At 34.7% G+C, this 20,687-nt stretch overlaps 1 protein-coding gene across 1 annotated transcript in view; it reads right to left on the bottom strand.

Annotated features, from left to right (window-relative positions):
* Positions 1-20,687, bottom strand: part of MICU3 (mitochondrial calcium uptake family member 3) — a 56,807-nt gene that overhangs the window by 6,287 nt on the left and 29,833 nt on the right. The window contains exons 8-14 of the mRNA XM_074866288.1: positions 19,510-19,548; positions 16,186-16,281; positions 11,610-11,710; positions 9,659-9,830; positions 5,321-5,429; positions 4,200-4,357; positions 1,150-1,224 (exon numbers count right to left, since the gene is read on the bottom strand). Coding sequence (XP_074722389.1) covers positions 1,156-1,224; positions 4,200-4,357; positions 5,321-5,429; positions 9,659-9,830; positions 11,610-11,710; positions 16,186-16,281; positions 19,510-19,548 — 744 coding nt within the window. The 3' untranslated portion in view covers positions 1,150-1,155. The remainder of the gene's footprint in view (positions 1-1,149; positions 1,225-4,199; positions 4,358-5,320; positions 5,430-9,658; positions 9,831-11,609; positions 11,711-16,185; positions 16,282-19,509; positions 19,549-20,687) is intronic.

The raw sequence follows: 20,687 nt of genomic DNA, 5'->3' as shown, positions 1-20,687 counted from the left end.
ATTAATATAAAGCCATGAATTTTCTCTCATGTGACTGGTGAGTTGCATTACTAAAATTTGGTTTAACTATTTGTCATTTACACTTCCCAGTACACATTCCCACTTTGCAGAGATCAGATTTAAACCAGACGCCCAGCACACTCAGTGGCATACAAGTGCTCAGAGAGGCATATGAAGATGGTTATTCGACAAGAAATCTCAGCTTAATATTGTGCCTCAGAATTAAAAACAGTGGAGGAATGACAGTCAAACCCTCCTGGCTCAGCAGCACTCACACCAGACCACTGGCTACTAGGCCTTGTTTGTCATGGTGTACATCTGTTCGTTCCTCCCCACTGCAAAAATAATACATCCGGGATCTACATTAGCCATTAACAGTCTTCATAGCAACTACTGCAAAGTCTATAAACAGGAAAAAAGTGCTGGCTCCAAAACCTTAAATTGCAAAGGAGCAAACTCTTGCTTTATGTAAGAAGAGAAATGTCTACTAAAACATTTCTGTTGTGTCCACCATGTGACAAACAAGTTTCACAATATGGCTCCAGAATATCCACATCAGTTTTTACACTGAAACCCACAGTACAATCTAATTGTAAGAACGAATATTCATGTAGCGGATACACACAAACAGGCATGGTGGTCATGTGTGGGCACAGTGCTTATTTTTGAAAATTGCTGGTATAGCATTGATAGTGCCAAAAACACATTACTGTTTTCAAAAGCTTAACTATAAATCAAAGTAGAATCAACTTACTAACAGTCTCTCAGAAAGAAAAATCCATCTTTACAGTCTTCATTGGTAAATACTTATTAGCTATAAGTATCTGAAAAATTACTGGAAAGTGGTCACAGGACAGACAGAAAACAACAACAGAAACTATGAAGGAATACTTTTCCCTGTTCCAAACATAGTACAAAATTGCAGCTGGCTTACAAAACAGTGACAGCATGAGTCAGTCATTGCCAACTCCAGAATAAAATTTTATTGCTTCAGTCAAAAACACAACGTGACACTTTGAGCTAATACATTGCTTACACCCAGATAACCTCTGCCTGAGTTTTGGAACAGGAAACACAGCAGTGACAGTTTAACATTCAGCCATTCCTGCAAGCATGCCAGCACACTCAGACTGGGCGGCTAACACATACCGTCATTTATCTGCTATAGAGTTCCTTCCTCACGCAGGATTTGAAAGTAGTATACCTCTGTATAGGTTTGTAGCCCTGTGGAGCAGAAGATGGAGAAGTGCACAGATGCAGACAACATGTGAAGGCAGCCAGAGGTAAGCATAAGACAACGGTATCATGAAAATACAAAAAAATGGCTTTAAGTGACAAATAGCTACAAGATACAATATAGACTGTGCTAGGTAAAATTTTTAGTCATTAAGTTCCAAATCTTTCTGTTTAAAAATGGAATTTATAAAGGAAAGGGAATCTTCTTATATATTTTTCAATTAAAAAAAAGGAAATAACTATTTTAAACCAAACAGCAAGAAAAAATAAAGCTTTTTCGTGTCTGCACATTTTAATGAGTTTATGGCAATACTCCGACCGACCACTTGATGGCAGCTTAATATACTAGTTTGTTTCAAACTACTAAAACCAAGAAAGGTTTCAGATTACAATACTGTATTCCAGAAAGAGAGAAATTTCATTTGATAAACTCTTTGAGACATTTACTTTTCAAAAAACATATCTAAAATACATGTTAAAATGAGTATTTGTTATGTTCCTATAAGGGGTAGTACCCGAACTTCCTCAAGTTTATGGCTAAGCTTTTAAATAGGACAAAGCTGGTAGGTACTGACTGACCTTTCAGAACTCTAGTTTATTGGACTTGTGTAACTCTCTGATGTTAAATGTTTGTTTTAGTCAGACTATATAACTATAAAATGCCCTTTTCTAAAATACATGGTCCTAGTACCAAGCTTTGTGAAACCCTCAAGATTCTTCTGAGCACACATTTTAGTAAAACAACTTTTGAAAAAGTTGAATTACTTCAAGTATAAGATGTTAATTGTAAAATCATACTTCAAATCATAGGCCTACTTTAAACTGTTGTTTTGAGATTTTTTAGAGTGATAATCAGAGACTACACTGATTTGGGCAGACATTAATTGTAGTATACTTAACATTAAAATCAGGCATTTACACTTTATAAACAGGTTCAAATTCCTCATGGCAAAAATTTCCATGTTGCTACAAAATACTGCATAAGCAGAAGCTATAACGTTCTTTTATCTGGAACTTACCAAATCTTAGTATCGATTCAAAACACAGTTACTAACAAAGAAAAGGTTAGTGATTTGTTACTTTGGATTTAGCACAAGACAACAATTAAGCCCTTCACTGTAGGAGCAACTTTTACTTGTTCTGGCCACACTAAATACTGTGTAGCTTTTAAAGTACAAACAATAGGAAGCAATTAATGACACCTTCCACCAATCTGTTCTGGGCAAGCTGTTCTTATGTGTTTTCTTCTTTTCATTCTAAACCAAGATTGGGGTGGGTGGGAGGTGTTTATTAAACTGAAAAGGCACATTTTTGCAGAGTTTTTACTACTACCCACTCTTGGAAAAAATCAGGTTTGTGTGACACTTACAGAAACTTACTGGAAATTGTAATTCCTAAATTTGGTACTGTAATTGTCTTGGAATACTACTGATTAGTGAAGAGTAATCTAACAAGTCTGCATGTAGGCATATCTGAATATAACTGAATTATAGGACCAAATCATGATCATCTCCTGTGCAGTCCCAGAGAAATCTCCTATCTAATTAAAATTATTAGACATTCATGAAAGACGGTGCTATTCTTCTGAACACCCTTGGCTATTCCTTATAGTTCTTTTACAGTCCACTGGAATATTTTATAGTGGCCTAGGCAAAAGAAACATACATGTATAACACTGAATAGTGCTGGATGATACAGATCTTAAGGATTATATGTGATTTCTGTCATGCATTTTGTGAAATAGAAACATGTAATGCATTTACAAGAATTACTTAGTAAGCAGACTGTTTTTTCTGGTTAAATTAACATACACTGCACACTTACAATTAGTAAACAGTTAAAACATATAACTGAACATCTTGAAACAGTTATGAAACAATCATCATTTCCACATTTCCACAAAGGAATTGAGGACCAACAAGGAAATAAGTTTGCTACAAATGCAGTGGTTGTTATCCACATTTTATGTTCAATCATAATATTACAAAATTAACAAGTAAACTACTAGACTCAACACCACTTCACAGAAAGTTCTAAAATTATATTTAGGAAGCTAACTAAAAATGACTAAAATAACATTACAGAAATAACATACTGAAATGTGAATTTAGGACTCATAATACAATTTAAGATTTATGTCTAAGCGATTAGGTTGTCAGTAAGAACACCATTTTACATTTACTAAAAAAAAATGTTAACACCTGCCATATGAAGAAAAAAAATGTAACTTTTATTGATCATACTCTAAAAAAAATTTTCTGCTACTATAAAATTCCCCTTTTGCGACACAGAACCTGAAGAGGGCAGTAAGGCCTATATATTCACCTAAAAGGCAAAGCATGATTTACAAGCTTGTTCCCTATGAAAATTTTCTGGAAGTAATTTCCTGCCCTCTAGCTTCTTTTAATTTTATATATTAGATACAGGGTTAAATTATCAAAAGTAACTTTCAACTAGAATATAGCATTGCTCAGCACCACTTCACTAATTCTTTATTTGAAAATGAAAACTACTTTCTGCTGCAACTTTCCAACAGTCATTATCAACACTTGGTATTTTAAATAATGTTTTAGAAGAGCTAGTGGTTGACCTTTAACTAAACTGCCCGAGTCTGAGACAGACAAATGCTCTTTTCCTTGCAAATAACCCAGACATAATTGCTAGCCTTGTTAAAATTCTTAATGCCCATATCAATCTCACAATACAGAAGAAATGACAGAATACAGAGGATTTCTCATCTCCAATTTGGTTTGTATACTATAAAGGTACATTATGTCCTCTATGTATTGCTTTCTGATAAAAAAAAAAAATCAAGAATTTAAGAAGGAATTTATCTGACAGACTGCTTCAGGATTTCTATTAAACAGATGCACTGTTGCATCCTACAGGTGCTACAGGTGCTAAAATAAGTAGTGGTAAGTAGTAAAGTCAACTAAGATAACGATAAAAATCAGAATCCTTACCCTAAACCCCCGATTGAGTCTGTCTTTCATAATGCCGATAAATTCTTTATAACTCAACTGGTCATCTCTGTCAACATCAAAAATCTTGAACACTGTGTTCACCAAATGTGGTGAAAGCTTCACACCTGTGGCTACATACACAGCACGTTTGAATTCATCTGCATAAAAAGAACATCAGAAGAAAAAATAAAATACATTAATCCTACTTTGTGGACAACATATTATGAAATACAAGTAAACTTTTAACTGAGTTTTCACATTTAAACACTCAAAAAATAAGAAAATGTGAAAATTAGGATTGAATTTCACAGTTCTAAGCCAAGTAGTTCTCAACTGATATAAAAAGATACTGCTTAACTGGTATCAATTATTTTACACAAAAGGTACGTCTATATACAATACTGTGTGTAATAACACAACTAGGAAATCGTATTATAATTAAACCTATGTTACATATATACTGATGGCATCTACTTAATTGACACAAACCAGAACCTAAGAAATAGAGCACAGAGAAAACAGTATACTCCTTTAGTAAGACCACACAAGGTAGGACTATGCTGGTGTTATTGTGTCAGACCCATAAATGATGCTACTTGAGGAGAGCACACAAGTCTGACCAGTTCACATATTCTTTACCTTGCACTCCCCAAGCAACTCAACTGTTGTATTAAGGATTTTAGTCAGTACATACCTGCCTAGTTCTTTCAGCACCCATTTACTGATTTGTTCAAAAATCTGTCTAAGCTCTCTTTGGCCCTTCTGACACTGTTTCCTTCTACAACCTCGTAGAAGGCCAGATTCCAGACGCCCACTGTGTAAAGAAATGCTTTTGTTTGCTTTAAACTGATCTCTCATTGGTGTCATCAAGTGCCTCTTAACTCCTGTATTGTAGGATTTGGTGACCAGCTATTCTTCATTCAGCTTATCCACCACTTATATGACGCTGTAAAGCTTTATCATATCACTTATGATATGACCCAGCTTTCTCCTCTCAAAGCTGGAGTCCTAGCCTTTTACCTGAGACTTTAAAACTACAAACCAGGAATTACAAAACATTTTTGTATTTTTGTCAACAGTTCCGTATATTTATCAACTGATTTTTATAAAAATATACTTACCTTGACCTATGGAACGACTTGCAAAATTATACATTTGCATTGCAATTGTAAAGTCTTCCAGGTTGTTCAAGAATTGGAAAAACGATCTAAACTCATCAAATGTGATACCCTAAAAAACAGAACAACAATATGCACCATAAGAATTATCAGTAGTGATGACAACTGAATAAATAAACCTTGCAGTTACCTATGTCCATTTCATTTAAGAATAGATACTAAACCCATTGAAAAAAAAAAATAAATAGAGATTTGTACTGAAAGTCAGTAAAGAACCGGAGTCTCCTGAGGAATGCAAGATGTCTTCCATCTTTGCCACTGCAACGGATAGCAATTCTCACCCAAAAAGCAGTCAAAAATATTGTTCTATTGTTTAAGGCAATCTTTAAGAATTCCAGGATTATTAAAATACAGTAGTTAATATTGAGAATAAGAGTCTAGGTTTATATGACTATTAGAATATGGTTACTACTGAAAACCTGCTAACCACTATTATATGTATGTGAGTGTGTGTGGTCACATAAATACACTGAATGAATTCATAAATACATCTTACGATCTGACTTAAGCTCTGTATTTGAAGGTGAAGTTTTACATAACCAGTTTTAGACACCCGAGTCTCTTCAGCTGATACTCCAGGTATCAAGTACTGCAGGGTTTGTCCAGCTTTTTTAAAAAATCTTTTGCATTTTGACCAGACCAGAATATTTTCTGTGAAAGTTTCTCTGAAAGTGCTGTTTTTAGAAGAGCTTATTTTCTCTTCTTTTCTTATATTTATTCTGGTTTTCTCTCCTCTTAGCTACAAAACCTGATAAACTATCTCTAAATCAATTTTGAGAAAAACAGAGACTTTGAATTATGCCAGGACCATTGCCTATATCCCATCTTCCATGGTCTGTCAGCCATTCTGGACATGGGATGGCATTCGTCGTCAAACCTTGATCCCTGTGGCCTCCTTTAACCATCATTACTGGCTATTCTTCTGTCTGCTTTTATCCTTTTATCCTATTTAACTACTTCTTTCTGGAAAATGACAGAAAGACAACAGAAAGACCTGTAAGCCCTTCTGTTCAAACTAAAATCTTGACCTATGTCTCTCCTCAAAGATATACATAGTCATTATGGTATGGTGGAACACAGAAAACATGCTGAAGTAGGTTTATTGCAGAGGAGAAAATGGCAGAGATTGGGTGTAAACCCATATGAGGCAGCAAGTGCTGTGGTAAATGTGGACAGCAACATAATATTGTTAGAATAAAAGACTTTAATAGGTCTCCACCCACTTGAGATGTAAACCACTGCTTAAGTGATTCTACCTAACCTCTAGCTAAGATTTATAAACTGCTTGATTGGAGAGTTTGACCCATCTCCATCACAAATTGCTTTTCTCAACAAGCATATTTGTTCTCTGTTTCATCCTTTGCAATTGGGAAGAAACTCTCACAGACACAAGCAGAACCACCTCCTTATTCTCCTTTAAATTTTTATCTTAAAAGCTTAATTTACTAATACTAACCAATACTGTCTTCTTGTTTCATTGCATTTGACATCTAATAGTTACATTCAAGTTCTGTTTCTTGCACTCTGTTTAGACTGAAAACTAGAATAGTTTTGTCACATATTTGTGAAATACCTAGATCGGTGAAACTTCAGTCCCCAACTAGGACCCTCAGGTACTAGGGCAAAATCGCACTAATAGAAAATGACCATCCAATTCTTGAGCTGACATTTTTTGGTTCACGATGATTTTTAAAAATCCTTAATTTGCACCAATCTGTTTGTAAAGATTCTGAATGTGGGAGATACTGTAAGAGGTCAGGCTACTGCAAAAATCCTGTCTCTTTCCATGTAACTAGAGAGCAGATGATCAGTCTAGATGGAAAGCAGCCCTTGCACAGGTAAGTCTGAGAACCACTGGTCTACAAACAAGTCTTTTTTGCAGCTTCTGTGTTTCCAGTAGTGATGAAAACTGCTGCCATAACTTGACACTGGAGATGAAGCAGGGAGATAAAGAAGCCACACCTACAGTCCATAGCTAAACTGTATATACTCCACAACATTTTAGCAATAAGAAAAATATCTGGCTTCATTTAAAAGAGTTCTACAATTTCTGCTGAAATCACACGTAATCATACATGCTTACTTTCTCACAAGGAAAAACAGCAATGCACACAGAAGAGGCAAAAGGACAAACAAAATGACACTCAAAGAGAGTTGGGCATACAGCATTCTACTGTCTCTCTTCTCTCCTATAACCATATTTTGTTCAGCTGGTAATTGTAATAACATTTCATATTTGCCATATGTTTTGCGTTCTGACACAGGAAGTTATCTACATGTAGATATCCTAGAAGTTTCCTACTGGAAGCTTTATTTCTATGTAAAAGGAAACTAACTTTTTTATTTATTTAGATGTATTGTATTTTACTATAGCAAAGAAAACTGTTACATTAATGCACCAATGCTGTTAAAAATGCACAGACTTTCTTAAGGAGCTGATATTTGCAGTAATTCAAGATGCCGGCTTAAATGAATCACTGCTTGGCATCTAGTTAGTAAAAGGAGGAAAACATCCTGTGAGCAGGCAGCATGCCAGCTGAACATTTTAACATGACTACAGTATGCCAAATGATCACCATGTTGCTTTAGAGGCTTCTCCATACAGTGCCATGAAAGATTAACATTGCTAACTGTGAGAGTAGCCTATTACTTTACAGGCTAGACTATTGTTTCTTCTAAATGGAATTCTCTGGTTTATATTAGTATTGCAGCATATCACTGTAATTAAATAGAAAGTACATTTATAATTTTAGAATTAAAATGCTATTGCAAGTGGCAATAACGTGCGAAGTCCCATTCTCAAAAGCCCGTGGCCAGCACAAGAGATGTCACAGGGATTTAACTTTTCCACTGTACTGACAGCACACTTACCAAGCCAGTGATATGGAGCTATGGAAAATGGCAACGTCTTGTTTTACTTAATAGAGGTATAGCATAGAGCTACGTGGCACTGGTCAAGTGCCAGGATATTCCCAGAACGCAGCATAAGCAAACCACTGTGTAACTGAGTGACACTGCTTTCTACATGGAAGTTTTCCTTAGTCCCACCAGAGATCAAGAAGAGGAAAGACTTGCTATCTGAACAGTGGCACTGGAAGATTTAGAGATGAACTTCAAAGAATACTTCCTTGTGTTTAGAAGAAAGTGTAAAGTTGCACTGACCTAGAGTGGTTAGAACAGAGCGCCTCAGTGGCTAGACCGGGAACTCAGAAAGGGTTGGTAAGCAGGAACTCTTGAGCCCAATCTTACCACTTCTTCTTACACCTAATCTGGTACAAAAGAGACAGCCCTGCTTTCCCCTTCCACCCCCCAGCTGTATTTATCTCTCAGTGGACCTAATTGCTGTGCAACCACAGAAGAATCAGATAATCCAGATATCTGAACAGAAAACTTTTGATTTTTGGAGTGTGTTTCTATCAGGTCAGCTGACCGATCTTACTCTGTAGACTGAAATATACAATGTAATTTCTCAAATAAAAAAACCCCACAAAACTGTTCAACTAATTTATTACTTTTCTTCACAAGCTCTGCTGTCAATGCAATAGATATATAGCTATCGGAAGAGTTAGATTTCTAGGACAGATTAATCTGATCTCCTTCTGTAAACAGAAGGAGCATATCCAAAACATCCCTTATTTGAAGGGCTACTTCTAATGTTATCCTACCAATTACCATTGATGCATTACTACTACATTTCTCTCAGATACACTTCTGACAACACATTTGTTAAACGAATGAAAGGACTATCCACCTCATGACCTTTATTGTTTTTATTTTCTTTTCTATCTCTTCAGCCATTAATAAGAACCACATACCCATCAATAATTATATACAAGTGATCCATCATTAAGACTATAAAACAACTAGACAAAGGGTGTCAATGTTATTTCTGAAGAGGTGCTATTCCAGTGGCAGTGCAAAAGAGAAGTAAGAAAAAAAGGTTTTTTAATGCCTTATTGCTAGAAAATTGCTCTTTTTCACATCTTACGTTTTTTGCTGTTTAAACTGAATTTTCATGTAATATAAAGCTTTGTTATCTAAGCTTCAAAAATACTAGTAGCTAAGTCCTATGGAACATAATTCTATGCTATTTACTCTTCTACATTTTATTCAGCAAGTAATTTGAAAAATTAACACACACACATCTTGTGATCAGAATAAAATCCTGGTGCTAATTAATTCAGTGACAGAACCTCATTCAGTCCAACAAGGCTATGTTTTAATCTTGATGACACTGGGACCGGATGCTGTTGCCCACTGCTGTCTTCGCTAAACAATTACCTTTTCTTCAGGAATCCTGCAGCGCATGTTTTCCAGGTAACTTGATGTATTTTCCACATTTGTATACCTCAAAAGAATATGGGCAAAGTCTTCCTCACTGATGGTGTTCATCCCATTAGAGTAGGAAAGGAATTCTATCTCTAGAACCTCAGTTTGTAGGTTATCCATAAATCTAAAGCACAAACATAAATATGAAGAAATAGTAATACTTTGTATTTCTACTATTCATGTCCTTAAAAGACACGTAGGATATAAAGCCAAATAGCATTACACAGATTAGTTTCCTTTTCGTAGCACTGATGGTAAATTTGGTAAATCCCTTATCTATGTTGACATATTTTCTAATCAATACAACAATATTAACTCAAAGATTAAGTGCTTTACTAAGGATTAAAATGACTTAACACTTACATTTCTAATTTACTTCTAGTTTGTATTTGCTTAATTTCCTTCTTCAGTGGGTCACTGATCCTTATTTTTACATGCTAGACTGAAAATTCCATGATGCTACTAAATGAATTCCCAAAATTTATTCCCCATGTAGTTACTTACAGATTGCAATTAAACCTTACCTTTCTCTTTTTAACAAAGTATGATGAGCTCTTGTAGCATTTTAATTGAAACTTTTTTTTTTAATACTTTAATATTTGTATTAAATTTCTATAAACTCTCCTCGACAACATATTTAGTATATTCTGGACACCAAAATTGGATATAGTATAAAAACAACTACATATAAAAAGGAAATATAACTTCCTTGATTCTGCTTGATGTCCTAGTTATACAACCAAGGATGAAATTAGCTCTCTGGTCACAGTACTGCACTGGGAGCTTATGTTCATCTGATTCTCAACCACAACCTGTAACACCTCCCTGTTACAGGTTCTGTAGACATTGTCTACAACACTCCTTCCTAATATATAACTTGACTTCTAAGAACTATGAGGAGCTCAAATCAAAAGGATGTCCAGGCAAAAGTATAAGTGCAAAGTAAACATACAATAGTATTTCCCTCACCAGTCCATAGTTCAATGATTTTTTGAGCTGGTAAAGTAGTTTTGACTAAAACTTGATGGGTCCTTCTTTCATGAATATATCTACTAGATTTTGACCTCTTTAGAATTCACAACATCTTACAGCAATAGATGGACATTTTAACTAGATATCTTTTGAAAAAGTACCTTCTTTTCTGATTCTTGAACTCACATCATGATTTCACTTGATGATACAGTTTTTATATTATGTGAAATACTAAATACTTTTCATGACGTACATAATTTTAAGACAAAATATTTTGCAAACATCTGATTGATTAGAACACACAATTAAGTGATTATAAACTATAAAGACAATAGGTATTGTGAGTCTTTATTGAGGAAACAATAACCAAACACTGGATCTCTTTCAATCACACAGAACATACAGTTTTATGGCTCTGTTTTTATGGTACTCTCCCTATATTTTTAAATTCTATTTTAATTGGCATAATAATTAAATCAATACCTTCCACTGTGTTTTCACTTTTTCCCAAAGAAGCTTGTTCTAAGTGCCTAAAAATATTTACATTTAAATATGTCCCTAAGAGCAGAGATACAAAGGTTTTTTTAAAGCACTGAAAAACAGCGGAAAAAAATAAAAATCATTCAAAACTGAGAAAAAAGTTCCCACATACCAATAAGGACAGGGTTGGGGTATAACCTCTCCACCACAAAGCAACTATGCACACAAGCGCTAACAAAATTTGCAAATGCAGCAGCATTAGTACAGAACCTTTTACTGCTGGTCCACTTATGGTTTTATTTTCCTCTTTATATATATATATATATATATATCACACAAAGGGAACACGAACTTTCTATACATGTCTGCATAAACTATGTGTATAGTAATATAATACACGTTAATTAGAACAAGTATGTATTTTTTTACAAAGAATAAAGTTGAGACTCACCTATAAAAATCCTCAAAGTTCAGTTCAGCTTTTCCTTTCTTGCCAAAAAAGTGCACAAGCAGTGTAGTATCTGACAGTGAACTTGAAATATCATCAGCACGCTTAAATATTAAAATAAAAAAAATTAAAGGCCATGACTGGAGTATAATCTGAGAATACCTATCACCACAATAGACCTTTCTATTAAGAGAGTTCATGTTTTATGTTCAGTCTTAAAAAAGACTTTAATATTAAAATCCATTAAATTAATTTAGTCATGCAATTTTCACACAAAATAGCATTAGGCTGTTAATTGCATTTAGTAGAAAACACTTAAAACAACAATATAATATAATGGAAGCTGCAGTGAAGGGGAAAAAAGCATGAAAAAAGACCCCAGAAACTCCTGAGTGGGAGCCAGTGGTCTCTGCTCCCCCTAGGCAAGCTACCACCTATTAGCAACACTATTTTTGTGGAAGTGTGCCTGCCGACTCTACTGTCAAAAGTACTGTCCTGGTTTTGGCTGGGATAGAGAGAATGTATTCTTCTTAGCAGCTAGAACAGTGCTGTGTTTTGGATTCAGTATGGGATTTGATGAGAGAAGAATGTTGATAATACACTGATGTTTTTAGTTGCTGCTAAGAAATCAAGGACTTTTCAACTTCCCATGTCCTGCTAGTGCACAGGTACACACGAAGCTGGGAGGAAGCATAGCCAGAGCAACAGACCCAAATTGGCCAGTGGAATATTCTATATCATACAACATCACGCTCAGTGTGTAGATGAAGGTGGGCTGTACCATGACAAGTACAAAACAGAATACACAGTACACAAACCTAGTAAGTATTTGGGAGATGCAACAGTACTAATTTATCACCATAATGATAGATTATAAACGTATGGGATTTACTAGAAGTATAGAAAACTGTTTATACAGATCTATAAAGATCTGTCTATACAAATCTGTAAGCTGCACACAGAGTCCTTTAAGTCTGACTTTATTTCATAACTGAAGAGGCTACAAATTTATAACAGATAGAGAAACTCTAAATGAAGAAACTAGGAAGTCATTTTGAACAGTATGCAGTAGTTCTACTTTCTCTGATATATACTATATTAATTTCAAATTTATATACTGATTTGTAGAAAATGTAAAATGCAATATCCATTAAGAGTATTTATGTATCAACAAGGAAAAACATGAGGCAGTAACAACACAAATCCTTTCCTTTCAACATCAAGAACTAAAGAAATGAGAGAGACTTTTCTGTACTTCAGTATAATCAGTTTAGGATTCTCAAGGTTGTATTTCATGTACTCTAGCTTCCTCTTTATTCTCATATTCTTCTCCAGGGAGAAATAAGATGACATAGTGTATATATAGGTAGAGAGATATTTCATGTCCTTCAATTAAGACAGCTCTGCTCTTCAAGTGAGCAAACTAATTCAGAAAAGTAATCACTATTTGTCTTTTAATATTGTTAGTCTCCACTACAAGACACAATATACTGAAATGCAGATACCCTGAATTCTTATGTCTTTTAAGCAATTAAATCCCCAAGCACATTCAAACAATTTCCCTCAAGTACACTGAAAAGATATCAAATGTTAAATTACAGCCTTTCATCTTGCAAAAACATTTCAAAACCTTAGACTTAGGTTGCATTCACCCATATCTAAAGAACCATTTAAAAAAAATACAATCGGTAAGTCTTTTCACAATTCCCATTTGGTCAGCCTCAGTAAATGAAAAAACCCCAAACAAAAACCTCAACGCAGAAACTCAAACCAGTGTGCTTCTCTGCAGAATTGCAGACAACTGAAAACTATTCCTGTGCTCCTTCTGCATTGATAACATTAAATAAATTCTCTCTCTTAAGGGGTAAGGATAAAAAAAACCCCAACTTGATTATTTATTGTTCATAATAAAATTAATTTTGTATTTTAGATCAGTGAAAATGAAATGACCACACCTGTTTCCATATATATAAATATGAGCCTCTATTTTGATCTAATATATTTTGCAGTCATTTAAATGAGAATAAAACCTTGCCTCACTTCCCTTTACCTTTATACTAACTGTAATACAAATACAGGTACAGAGACAAAGAGGAGAGACAAGTGTTTCAGTCACATTATTAGCTTGCTGGATAATGGCAACATCTTCTCCTCTCAATTTCATAACCTGATGAGGAGTAAATCTATTTTCTTTATATTCTGCAAAATTACGTTCAAGCTTTTGATTAAAGAGAGTTGACTAAAAGTAAGTTATACTCATAAGCAATGGTCCACTTGTAGCAACATATTCTGAGAATGAAGTATGCATATTATGCTTTGAATTAAGAGCTTTCTTACTGCAAGTCCTTGATTTTTCAACAGTGATAATAAATGTACTGATTTCCAGTAATTTAAGAATAAACCCACAAACTGAATTCAGTAGTAACTGATATATTTCAACAGGATGCTGTAGTTGCTAAATTAGGAATAGCAGAAACTACTGTAAACTGTCCTAGAAAGAAACCGGATGTGACTAATAACTTCTTTTCCCCCCATAGAGCCCTTGTAAGTTGATTCCCACAACAATGAACCTTATTTACTCTCCCTTTCAACTTACACAAGGCCTTCTCAAAAGGCTATGAAACAACACAGACTCCAGTGTCACCTAGCTTTATACCACTTTCTTAGTAGAGATGGCTATAATATTCAGATGTGAGAGTACCCAGGAGAGATAAGAATATGGATGAAAGCCAGATGGCTCAAACTTAACCCAAGCAAGATAAAGATGGTTATGGTGAGCAGTAGGAAATTGTCAGTGGACCAAATGCAGGGCATGATTTTTCTTCATAAAATGATTTACAAGTGAGCAGAGAGACTTTTTATACATTATAAAGACAATTTAAATCAATGTTTAGTATAACTGCTGTTAAGCTTCAATTACATTGTAGTTACAGATATTAGTCTGAGGCATCAGATATAAAAAAAACCTATCTCTCTTCAAATTAAAGGTGTGTAGATATTGCCAAATTTAAGTCCATCTATACTTGGGACTGAATTCATGCCAGCTAACTGTAGATTAAGATGACAGTTAATTCAGAAAAATCCGTGCCCCAAGCTCCTTAAATGGTCAATGAAAAGAGTGGCCCTCTCTCCCCTCTATGTCTCTCTTAGCTGATATTCTGGGTTTTAAAATCTGGTGGAATAAATAAGGACTAATAACTGGACTAATAGTTCAGGAGCTCATCAATTTAAAACCAAGGAAAGAAAGGTTGGGTATACTGCTTTATCGCAAGATTACTATGAATGTATTATTACTATGAATATTGTTATGAATATTGGTATAAAACTAAATTCTGTAACACTACATTTTGTTTTGTTCAAAGGCAAATGAACCCAAGTTGAGAGAGGTACAGAGAAGGCCTATTTGATACCCAGGAAATGTAGGTTCTACCTTAAGAGAAAAATCAAAGACCTTGTTGTGTTTGGTCTATGATAATTAAAACTGAGGGCTATGACTGCATTTATAAACACAACCACGAGTAAGAAGATTACCACTAAAGAAGAAAAAGCCCTACGAAAATGAAGAGACAACAGACTGGTATAAAGGGACTATGAGTAAATTTAGCCTGGAAATTAGAAAAAGTCCATCCGAGTTCTCAGGTTATTCAATAGCTTCTGCAAAGGAACAGCAGGGACAGAACACTAATTACTTTTAATATGGAGCACACATTGCTTATGAAGCAACAAAAAAGATTATTTTACCCTGGAGGTGCGTTTCAGTTCTTTTCTCATTATCATCCTGCTTATGAAGCATGGGACTTGAGACCAGGGTCAGTGGGGAGTTGCTGTATGTCCTTTAATGCCACAACCAGCAGAGCAATCACCCTCACTGTATGGGGCACAGAAAAGCCTAAATGATCTAGTTTTCTCATCCTCTTAAATGATCAATACAAACAAATGTCTTAATTATCTGAAAGCTGATCATTAAACAAGAATCTTATTAGTATTTAAATCACAATGGAAATTAATTCGACAGCTCTGCGATATTGCTAGTCCTCCATAATGATCATGTAATATTAAAAAAGATTGATGTTTTGGTTACCTTAAAACATTCCTGGTTTGATCCAACAATTAAAACAATCTTTTTGTGACACTTTTTGTGAAGATAAACTCTGATAACATACATAAAAAGCACATTAAGGACATCAAGAGTAAAAGCTTAAAGGACTGCAACTCTCATTAAAGTTGTCATATGACTGGACCAAGCCTAAATAACAAAGGTTTCCTGAATTACTTCTCTGTGTAATATCTGTGAAATACTGTCACTATTAAGTGTTAGAAAATGCTTCTTATAGTAAGGACTGAAGTGGACTTATCTTCCCACTCTTCCAAAGCGAAGTAACTTTGCTTTTACTTGGAAATGACAACTTTCAATTATCAAACTTCACAGAACGAAATCCATTTCATCTGAGAACTTTCAGGTTTAAAAGTAATTAAAAGGAAGAGAAGAAACAAAGTGCATAAAATAGGAAAATAATCAGAACAGAAATAAATAAAATAGCAGTCTGTTCATGGACCAGACACAGAGGTTGTCCTATACCTCCGCAAGGTCCGAAAAGAGTGCTTGGCTTGTGCTACGTCTCAAAGTATCCCAATAGCTTCTGGGAACAAGGTCCTCTCCTTCTGTTTTAAGAACCTGCAGAAGTTTCAAGAAGCACAATTGTTTGAAAACCAAAGAACAATAAAACAACCACTTACAGACTTTAAAATCTTTTCTGACTCATCTTCAAAAGCATGGCTTGATTCTTTTGCTTCTACACAAAGTTCTACCCAGTTACATGACAGTAAATGAAAGGAACACTGGTTTATTATAGCATTTGCTTATTACTCATAACTTGGCTGTGCCAAAAGTATCACCAGACTCCACTTTCCCCAACAAAATAAATTAGAGAAAGTGTAAAGTGAAAATATTTATTAAAAGTATGTGTGAAAACGTCCATCTAAACTCAGTATTTTGCTGTTTTTTCTAACAATTCTGTTTTGCTGAAAAAAAATATTAATTTATACACTTATGAATTTTTTTTTCTCATTGGTCAAAACATAGATATCACCATACAACTAGTTATATAAAATTAATTTTATCCAATAACCAGAACGACATCCTTGCACCAATAAAGAAATGCAAAAAACAAGCCTAACAAGTCTAGCTTCAACTGTAACATACTTATCAAGAAAACACTATGCACATCTGATGACCAAACTTACCTTGTTTAAACAGAAAATAAGCATTTAATCTCTCCAAGGAAAATATGCCTACCTTTTTGCTGTGAAATGTTTCAATTTTGGAAGCCTAAAAAATCCTCCCTTATTAAAACAGGCCTTCCTTTATCTTGCAATTAGTCTTGGAAGATCTACATAATACATTTCAGGTGGGTTTTTTGCCCAAAGAATCTAGGGGAGGTGATCCTAAAGACAACAGAAGGCTATTTGAACTTGGCTAGGGTTATTGCAACTGAATTAATCTTCCCCTTTCTCTCTACAATTTAATCTAAACTAGGTCTCCTACTTTCACTGCTCCCCACTCACATCCATCTCGGCAGGCAAGAGAAAGACAGAATAAGTTTAATCTTCTAACTCCAAATGAAAACCATTCTTTTTACTCAGTGCATACTGTTCTCTTAGATTTATGCTGCTGTCCAATGTTTAAAACCACACTGTTATCATAAAGAATACAGTACAGAGTTGAAGGTTTATTATCTCTATGTATTCTGCATTATGTCAACACATTATCCGTACTGCTTCTACAAGCTTTATTATGTACTTCCTCCACTAACCAATGCAACCCAGCTCTTTCTGTAAATTGTCATCAAAGAAACATGACAAACTATTAGGAATTATACCCATGCTTAACGTATATTATACTTATATTTCCTTTTTGAAAAATTCTGGGTTTATCTTTCTCATTATGGAGTAACAGTTCCTTTGTTGTGGCCACAGTATTCTCATATAAAACTCTATTCAGTCCTAAATTGCTCATCTCAGATAAATTTGTTTACCTCAGTGTGCACAGGATTAGGTCCTTAAAGTTCCTCTCTTAGATTTACTTATCCCTTTTGACGTTTACTGGGTCATGTGAATGAACAATACCTCATTCTTTTATGCATCCGATTCTGCAATTACCTATTTTAAGTATTCACTGAATTTGTTCTCTTACTGGAGATTTACTTTAGCCAACGGAATTAGTACTTCAGGGCACGCACATCTTATTTTCCTTACATGCATCTCATCATAGTTATCATGTTCCAGTTGGCATTTGGCTAGTGAAAGCACTCATGCAATACATGCTGAAGTAGCCTTAACACACAATGCAGCATGCACCAGAATATGACTTGAAAGAATTAACCTGTACAAATGAAAATACGAAAATATTTACGCCATTTAAAACATCACTGTATGCACTCTGTGGCTTATAAACCTTGACACTTCTCAAAAAATTAGAGCTGTTTTGAAGGATGAAGTGCGGAGAAGTGCCCAACACAGCACTTTGGACTATCCCAGACATTTTAGGGCTGCATCTCCTTGGTTTTGAGTATCTTCAGCTCCCCAGGACATCAAGGAAAACTGAAAAGGCTGCTAACACTTCTTGTTTCAGTAGGAGAAATAGAAACCCGAAATACCAATTTTCTGGGGTGAGGGATTTGTCAGATACTGTGAATTCCTATACCTCTGAGTCTCCTTTGCATGGAGATCTCCATTCAGGTAGTAGGAGGGCAGAAAAGGATGGTGCATACCTGGGCATCATCTTGATATAGAGTTTGGACGTTGCTGGAGTCTAGAAGGAGATTTTTTTACTAAAGCTGGAAATTATTATATGAGTGGGAAAGCCTAACTAATTTGATTTAAAATAGGAGGCAGCATAGGAATATGACAACCATTGTACAGCATCTTTCACTGCAGTAAAGCCTGATCTAAAATCCATTGAATCATAAGGCCTCACATTTCCTACTATATTATCTTCACAACATTGTGGCATCTACATCATGTCACCACATCCTTTCATTCAACAGACTTCCTTCCTGCAGATTGCTCAAATTATATGTGCTAACTTCACAGGAAATAAATCTGTGCATTCCTGAGAATGATTATATAAAGAAACAGATTTTAAACTGGAATTTCATTAGTATCTAATCTCATAGGTTCCCTCACCTCACTTTGAGTATCACAATAATCATGCCAAAACAAGTTTAATTCTTCTATTTTAACATCAGACTTTTTTTACAACAGTTTTACTTCTGCTGTGATCCAAAAATTAATCAGGTCATGATGAAGACATTAAAAAACCCAGAAGATCTCTCTTGCTGATTCTCTCTCCTTCTCAAAAATGATTGAAAATAAGTTTACTGTCACCTACATAACACAGGGACTATTTCCCTAAACCCCTATTCTAGTTCAGCACTGAAAGGTTTGTTGTTTGTTGTTTTTTTTTTTTTTTTTTTTTGGGGGGGGGGGGGGGGGGGGAAGCGGGGAAGAAAGAGGTGGAGGATTCATTTGACTAATTATTACTTCACATTATACACAGAGACAAGACAGACCTGAATCAAATGACTCATGCAGGGTGATTTAATTTACACACATAAAAAACAAGTCTATAATTTCTTAAGATATATTTTGTCCTTTCCCTTAAAAATATTATTTCATTTTATATAAATAGAGAGAGCATCCTTTCCTCCTGGTAGGCTTGCCTGTTTCAGAATGCATGCAACAACCATGCACAATCTTTTATGCAAGTAAGATCCATCACATTTTTACTGATTAGCAGAAGTAATGTACTTGATGAAAAAGATAAATATAGTAAATTTTCCTATAGCATACTATTTCTTCTGGTGAAGACTCCATAAATTGAAAATAATTTAAGAGTACATACACTGTTAGTAGAAGTATGATATCCATAAAGTTGAAGACGCTGACATACAGCAAAAACAGGCCAAGCCAAGTATCACATGTCAGAACGAAGCCAAAAGGAGGAAAAAAAAAAAAGTACAACAGAATAGGTTAAGACAAGCAAATTTTTATTTTATATAGTAGATCTTTTTGTCTGTTTTTTTTTAAATGACAGGGAAGAAAAAATGGTTTCTCTTCAATCTCATTCTTCAAATTTTCAAAAGAGAAGTACAGAGTTGCAGAGATTACTCTCAGCAGAAAAGTTCCATTTTGCAAACTTTACTTTTTCCAAAAGCTCTTTCTTTGGGTGTAAGTTTCCTTTGTTCAGAATAAACAGTGTATGAGACATTCAACAATTGACCTACAGTTTTGAAAAGTTGGGAAGGATAGGTGTCTCTGGGTGGGAAGAAAAGATACCTTTTTATGCTCAGGGAAGGTTTAAAAAGTATTAATTCTTGAAATTCATACTTCCTATAGTTTCAGGTACAAAGATCAAGCATCTATGGTCCCAAAAGTATAATGGGCACAATGAAAAGCTTTGCATATACGTCAAAACATTTTTTATAACAAGGAATTTTTGGCATAAATATGCAAATTGCAAATGAACATGCTTTTTCCGCTGTGGGCTTGACAGAGACTCATCCCTGATTTTCACTTGTCCAACAGTAAAATAAATTCCTGCTACTGCTGCCATCCTCCAGACAAACCACCACAGACTTGTCTGACTTACCTTTCTTATGCACATAAGAAACGCAAATTTGACATTATATGAGTATTCAATATTCAGCAAAAATCCATTCAGATAATATAAACAACTAAAAGCATTTTGCAGTGGTCATAAGCAGTATTTAATAAAAAAATAAATTTGAATATAAAATCCAAGTTCACTTGTAACATTTCATAAACTATTTTAAAACTACTACATTAATAACAAGCATCAGGATCTGTATATGAACAGTTAGTTGTGAGAGCAGGAGTATAGTTTGGTCTTGCCACTGAGATCTCTCACTCTTACAGACAGTAACACTGGGTCATTGCCACTGACTTTTTCCTAGATTTACAGACTCCAAATGGAATCAATGCTAATATGTAATACAGTATTTAAACACTAATTTTTCCTTTCTACAGACTATTAAATACATTTTTTTCCATAACTGCAGT

This window comes from Strix uralensis, chromosome 4 (genome assembly GCF_047716275.1).
Source record: "Strix uralensis isolate ZFMK-TIS-50842 chromosome 4, bStrUra1, whole genome shotgun sequence".
Classification (NCBI taxonomy): Eukaryota; Metazoa; Chordata; class Aves; order Strigiformes; family Strigidae; genus Strix; species Strix uralensis.
The sequence above is the reverse complement of the archived record's forward strand: the minus strand, read 5'-3'. Positions and strand labels throughout refer to the sequence as shown.